Source organism: Octopus sinensis, unplaced genomic scaffold (genome assembly GCF_006345805.1).
Source record: "Octopus sinensis unplaced genomic scaffold, ASM634580v1 Contig09814, whole genome shotgun sequence".
NCBI classification, from domain to species: domain Eukaryota; kingdom Metazoa; phylum Mollusca; class Cephalopoda; order Octopoda; family Octopodidae; genus Octopus; species Octopus sinensis.
The window spans coordinates 7,498-15,000 of record NW_021831955.1 but is presented as its reverse complement, the minus strand read 5'-3'; the positions used below and the strand labels follow the sequence as shown (position 1 = coordinate 15,000).

Sequence of the window (7,503 nt, the reverse complement as noted above, 5' to 3'; positions counted from 1 at the left end):
CATATATATACACACACACAGTTACGTACTTGTGTAAGTAAATATGTACGCACTTACCTACCTACCAACCTTACTGACAAGCATTCATATGTTCGTACACACATTCAGACATACACACCCTTGTACAAATATTCAGAAATAGACATAGTAGTTTTGCAATCAGCTTATAAAAGCAGGATACATTCCTTAAGAGATTTGATTTGTTAGAAATATTGATCTCTCTACCTATTGTGGCGCCCGATGTCATTTCAGGTGGTCGAACTCTCGGTATGTTGATGTGTTCGGAGTCGTTTTTCAACAAGTGCAAATCGTCGGCTGCAGAAAGAAAACAAAATTGGGCCGCGAGGGAATTAGAGATGAATGACAATATGTGGATGAAACATTGGATGTACTAGATAGTGTGAAGTCTGAAAAGCTCAATGGAGCTGAAAACAGGTGACATGAAAAGGAATGAGAAGGTAGACGGAGATAATATAAGACCATCCATTATATCCAGAACCAATGAGAAGAGACCACTGTAGAAGTGTTCTAAAAAACAGAATGGAAAACAACAGCACGTCTGTAGGAAAGAAGAAATTGCGATGCGTTGACAAGCGACTTTATCTCGATCGATTGTTTGGTCCTCTTTTGTGTACGCTCATAGATACATAGACTTTTTTGCGTGTGGTTTTGGATATTTACATTTGTTACAAATGTAAGATGTCTATGGCATATTCTACGATATCATGGCGGCTGTACTTAGGCATTTTATTGCTCCCGTGTGATTATACAGGAATACGACGATGAAATATTGTCTCTTTTCCATGGTTGTCTATGCAGTTATGCTCTACATTACCATTTCTCTTCACGAATATTCTTTGACTATTTATTAGCTTTTTCATTAAAAAAATTTCTCCATCATATAAAATAAATATCTGTAAATCTCGTTTTGCGTTTTTATATAATGAAGATTCAAATCAATGCAGAAAATATCACTTTAGTCTCCGCACTGAAAATAGATATGATATCAAAATCACGGGTGAAATAGTTTATTTTTATGGCGGCGTGATCGCTGCGCAAATAGCCTGTGCATATTTTCTGATAGAGATAAATATTTAGATCATTAACATTGAAGCTATTTTTGTTGAAGAGAGTCTGGAACAGAAATAGCCGCGAGACGTTTCACAACAGAGGTAAACCAGGTCAACGTAAGGTGCTATTGAGGTGTTTTGATTTGGAAATTCACTAACACAAAAATTGTTATTATACAGTTCTTGACAAACAGAGAAACTCTCTCCAAGCAACACAACTTAAGTTGATTGATGACTACCATCAGCTTCATTAAAGATATCTTTCAGTATTCGTGCTAATGTTATATATCTATCGATGATGATCATTATAATATTTTTCTGTCGGTTATAGTCGTAACCATTCGATATTCGGGAGTTCAATTATGATTCATCTCAGTATATTATCGTAATCTGTCCAGTGTCAAAATGATGTTTATAAAGCAGCAGTGAAAGAGATAACCAATAATTGCACAAAGTTAGTGTTAACAGACTTTAGAGTTATTTCTGTTAAGAACATTATAATCAGTTTTATTTGTGCATCAGTAAACACCATATCAGTAAACAGCACCTTTTGAGGAGGCCTGCTGTAACTCTCTCTCCCTCGCTCTGTCTCTGTCACTCCCACTCTTTATCGAACTCCTTCTCTGTTCCTCTCTCTCCTATCTCGCTATACCTCACACACACACACACACGTACACACACATAAACATACACTCACCCATTTGCAGAACATCCAAGAAATGGTAGTTACATCTCTATCATATCATACTCTACCGGCTTAAAAAAAAAAGGTAGGATGCATTAGACAATGTAGTTCACGAACTATGCAAGGAAAGACTTGTTGTCCGCGGATGGAGTACCTTTGACAACAGCTATGCTCAACTGAGACAAACCAGGGGATAAACAATAGCAGGAATTGAACACACACACGCACGCACGCACACACACACACACACACACACACACACACACACTTATATATATATATATATATATATATATACAAAGGCGTGTGAACCAGTAGTTAGGCGTATGGCACTGGCGATGGTGAGATCGTAGTTTCGATTCCCAGACCGGTTGTGCTCCTTATAGTTTTGAGCAAAGGCACAAATGGAAAACAGGACAAACAACACAAAAACGACCCTTCATCAGTTGTTGGCTGTTTTTCTACTCTCGTATTTCGTTAAAACAGTCGTTCTCGCAAAGCAAATTGAAAAAAATTTCGGATTTTGCGGAAGAGTCGTTTTTTATGATGTTTGTCTTGTTTTCCATTTGTGTCTTTCGTTGTTCGAAAAAATAGTTCATATTCCATGTACTCGTACTTCGTTTTTTTGTTGTACACCTTTAGTGACGTCCTATACCCACATATGCATATATATATATATATACGTATTGATGTATATATGCATATATATATATATATTTTTTTTTTTTTTTTTTCTTTTCTTTTTCTTTTACTTGTTTCAGTCATTTGACTGTGGCCATGCTGGAGCACCGCCTTTAGTCGAGCAACTCGACCCTGGGACTTATTCTTTTGTAAGCCCAGTACTTATTCTATCGGTCTCTTTTGCCGAACCGCTAAGTGACGGGGAGTAATATATATATATTATTTATATTATTTATATTATTATATGATTGAACACAACGCATCCTCTCCCAAGTAAGTTTTAACTTAATAATTCTGATGCGCTCTCTACCTTCTTTTTACTCTTTTGTTTTTCTCTCTTTCTCTCTCTTATTCTTTTACCTCTTCTTCTCCCATTATTCTATCGTATTACTCGTTCGTTTTTTCTCTCTTCCGTTCTCTCCATCTCCCCCTCCTGTTTTTTCTCACTTATCTGTCCAATTTTTTCCTCCCCCTTCACAGCTCTCTGTCTGTCACTCTCTCTCCACCACTCTTCCTAACTTGATCACGTGGCTCCCACGTGGCCATCGGCCATCTTTCTTCTCCTGACTTGTGTTTCTTTCTCTTCGTTGAAGCTGGATCAAGGAAGACGTGTTCTTGTCTGTCTCCTGTCCGAACTTGATTTACGCGTGTGTCACCACAACCTCGCATAGGCTTAGCAGCACTTCCTGTTTGTGCTACCAGAGAGAGAGAGAGGGAGAAAGATATGTAGAGTGTGTGAGATGAAGAGACACGCGGGTAGACAAACAGAAATAAATGAGAGAATAAAAGAGGAGGAAAGTAAAAACGGATCAAAAGAAATTGCGAATAGTTTATTATTTCTTTCATTTTATCGCTGATATTATACTTCGCGCCAACTTTACTACTACTACTACTACTACTACAACTACTACTACTACTACTACTACTACTATTATTATTACAGCTACTGCTGCTGCTGTTGCTGTAATCCCCAGTAGTCACAAATATTAGTGAGTGGATTTAATCGACTGCAGGAGTCGACTCGCTGCAGTATTTTATTTTATCGGCTCTCAAACCCGATATGTTGAAAAGCAAAGTACGATCTTCGCTAAGTTTGATTACAGAACACAGAAGAACACAGAAGAGAGAAATAAATAGCTTTCTTCATAATGATGATACTCATGAAGAGTTGCCAATAACAGTTCTTATTGAAGGCGTTACGATGAAAGGCAAATATTGACGTTTACTTCCTATCCAGCGGGATTTCAGCCTAATATGTATGCATATGAACTGTATTACTGTAAACCTTTTAAACCTGTTGCGCAACAGTTTCTCGTAATTGACAATTTTTCATCATCATGTGGGTGTTACGTCCTTTGGCATTCTGAGTTCAAATGTTGATTTTGCCTTTATCTAACCAGGATCAAATTATGATGTCACTTTAATCAATTTAATTGTGCAATTGTGCTTGAGAACGTGAAATGCGACAACACGGTTTTAGTTTCTCTTTTCTCCTCCTGTTAGGTTTTCTCTCTCTTTCTCTCTCTCTCAAGCTATTTTCTGTCTATTTCCACTATTTCTCTCACAGATAGATAGATATTGGTTTCAAAATTTGGTACAAGGCCAGTGGATTACGGCGTGCGGGTAGTCGATTACATCGACCCCAGTGCTCAACTGGTACTTATTTTATCGACCTCGACAAGAAAGGCAAAATCAATCTCGGTAGAATATGAACTCAGTACGTAAAGACGGACGATATACCACTAAGCATTTTGCCCGGCGCGTTAACGATTCTACCATCCCTCTGCTTTATATATATATATATATAATGACATATTAAAAGTAAATAGAGAACATTGTTTTGGTAAAAGAATTATTTCTAGGAACAAAAAATGATGCCATCTCATGCATTCGGATACTTAATATAATATTTAATATAGTATTTTGTAGGCAAGCCTTATGAAGTTTTCTTAACGATTGAACTAACTTAGGGACCCTACCAAATGTACACACAGACACACGCGCACGCACACACACACAGACACACACACACGAACACACACACACACACACACACACACACACATCACTCTGTCTGTCTGTCTATCTGTCTATCTATCTACCTGTCTATCTATCTACCTATCTATCTATCGTTTTTTCTTTTCTTTTTCCTATATTCTTTTTTCTTTTTTTACGATCCCTTTTGATCGAAAACCTACCCCTTATTGTTTCCTCCCCCCAAAGAAAAGCTCTACTTTATGACTTGTCCCCTCTGTGTTCAGCCCCGTGTGGCTAATAAAGAAACATATTTATCAATCTATCTGTCTGTCTGTCTGTCTGTCTGTCTCTCTCTCCTCTCTCTCTCTCTATCTATCTATCTATCTATCTATCTATCTATCTATCTATCTATCTACCTATCTATCTATCTATCTATCTATCTATCTATCTATCTATCTATCTATCTATCTATCTATCTATCTATCTATCCATCTCTCAATCTATATGTATATACATCCCACATACATATACCCACTTTATTCAGGGTACAAACGGGAACTAGCATTATCGTCCTATCACAAATATGAATGATATAGTAAAGAGCTTGCTTACTTACATATCGTAATAAATTAAGATATTTCAATAAATGCTAATCACAGTTGCAAGGAGAATAAACAATTAACAGCTTAATGACTAATTCTGTTTTGGCAAGGCATTCGGTATAAAACCTACATTTACATTAATCTATAACATTTAAAATAACCCCCAAACACTAAAGTCTGAATGTTGGTCCTGTCTTTAGCATTAGTGATTTTTCTGCACTCATAATACATGTTTGCTAACATGACTTGCTGTATACAAGATACTTGGGATCTTTTCGGTTTGAACGGCAGTCTTTTCTAACGGTGTCATATGAAATTGTCACCCATAATTATGACCCTAGTATCGATCTATTGCATTTCAATCTGTTTTAGGTTTAGGGTTAGTTAGGGTTAGGGTTAGGGGTGGGGGGAAGGGCATATTTTTTCTTCAGAAATATAAATAAACCCAATCTGTTTCTTAAACGAGGGACGTATTCATACGGCATAGAATCTTTTCACCTCAATAGACGTCATTGATTGGTTGAAATTGCGGAAATTGAAGAAAAGAAAACAACAATTATATTACAAAGTATAGAATTTTCTCAATAAAGACAAGAGAAAAAGATGTTTTATAAACACATTCCACCAGTATACGAAGTTTAAAAGTGTTTAGTTACGTGGAAATTATTTTTAAAAACTGCCATTCAAACCTAAAAGATCCGATACTTGTTGCGTACGAGATGCATGGCAGGTTTCTCAAGCGCAGTTGATCTAACGGCAGAGTCGAAGGAAGGCGAGGAAGCGTTAGAAGAAGAAATGTTGCTGATCTTGTTTCATAGTTCGGTAGCGATGTCTGTTGGCTCGACGTTGAGAGTAGCCCATCTCCAAAACACCGGCTGTACCAGTTACGCAAAATTTAAATGGCGCACAATATTTTAAATCGTAGTTTGCTTCAAAAACGATAACAACTGTGACGATGACATCGAAAAATCAAGAACAACAAAAACTACAAGACTATGACATCGACAACGACGATAGCAATCTTGTTTTGCTTTTGGCATTCGTGTTTTAAGTAAAGTTACAGGAGAGTCTAGAGACGGAGCATTAAAAGTAATAATTTGCAAGTTTTATGACACTTAGGAAAAACAAAAGTAGCCAGATTTTGGCAAAGTGAATTTTGTTAATAATAATAATTAAATCCTTTTCAAAGTAAGTTTCTTGAAGGAGGAAATTTATTGATAGCTTTCTATTAGGCTTTGATGTATGTATATGGGCACAATCATATACATATACATACAAACACACACACACACACACACACACACACACACACACACACACATATATATATGTTTATATGTGCGTATGCTTATATGAATATATAAACATACATATGTAAATATGTATACGTGTATATAAATATATTGTACGTATATATATTCATTTTTTATACTTATATATATATAAGTGTGTGCGTGTGTATATTATTGTATGAATCAGTATATATACATAAAGATATACAAATACAGTTATGTATATACATGTATAGACACAATACATATATGTATATATATATGTTTACAAATATCTATCTATCTATATTTATATGTATATTTACCATATATATATATATATTTGATATATATATATATATATATATATAATATATATATATATATATATATATATATATATATATATATACATATATATATATATATTTGTATATGTATACTAAATACATACGTATATACGTATATATATATACATAACAATATATCACAAAGACGAAGATATGAATAAATGTATCATTCAAACAAGGCACTATCATTAATAATTTTTTTCTCTTCGCTCACATCTTGACAGTGTAAAAATCGTATAGTGTCATTTTCGTTGATTGGAATTGTAGGGTGTTGCTTCAGCGATACTTTGAACGTTAAGCCGTTTATGTTTGTGTTCTGTACCTAATTTTACAGTTATGTATCTCTTTCTGTCAACAATTTCAAAAGATATATATATATTTCATTGCTTTCAGAGTTTAGAATACGCTCTCATAAAATTATATAGATAAATAAGGATTTATCATCTGTTTAAGGTAGTGTGTAATAAGAGAAAGAAATATAGCGAACTGAAATACTTTGATCGAATGAGAGGAGACAAGTAATTAGGAGACAAAAACATAAAAAAAGGAACCTTCCTAAGGGAAGTTGTGGGGAAGTAATTTTAGTTTTGTAATTATTTTTACTTAATATTTGCCGTTTACACACACACACAGACTCGTACACACACATAACACACACACACACACACGCACACTCACGTGTATATATGTATATATATATATTTATATATATATATATATATAAATATATATATATATATATATAATATATATATAAATAATATATATATGTATACATAAATACGTATATATATATGTATACCAATGACAATTTCTGTCTGTCTGTCTTACTGTTAGCATCTTAGTGCCTAAACCAGCGAACCGATA

At 34.7% G+C, this 7,503-nt stretch overlaps 1 protein-coding gene across 1 annotated transcript in view; it reads right to left on the bottom strand.

Moving 5' to 3' along the window:
- The window catches only part of LOC115228193, a gene marked incomplete at its 3' end in the record, with an annotated part of 13,799 nt that extends 13,464 nt beyond the window's left edge, over window positions 1-335 (bottom strand). The window contains exon 1 of the mRNA XM_029798835.2: window positions 226-335. Coding sequence (XP_029654695.2) covers window positions 226-247 — 22 coding nt within the window. The remainder of the gene's footprint in view (window positions 1-225) is intronic.
- Window positions 336-7,503: the final 7,168 nt, after the last annotated feature.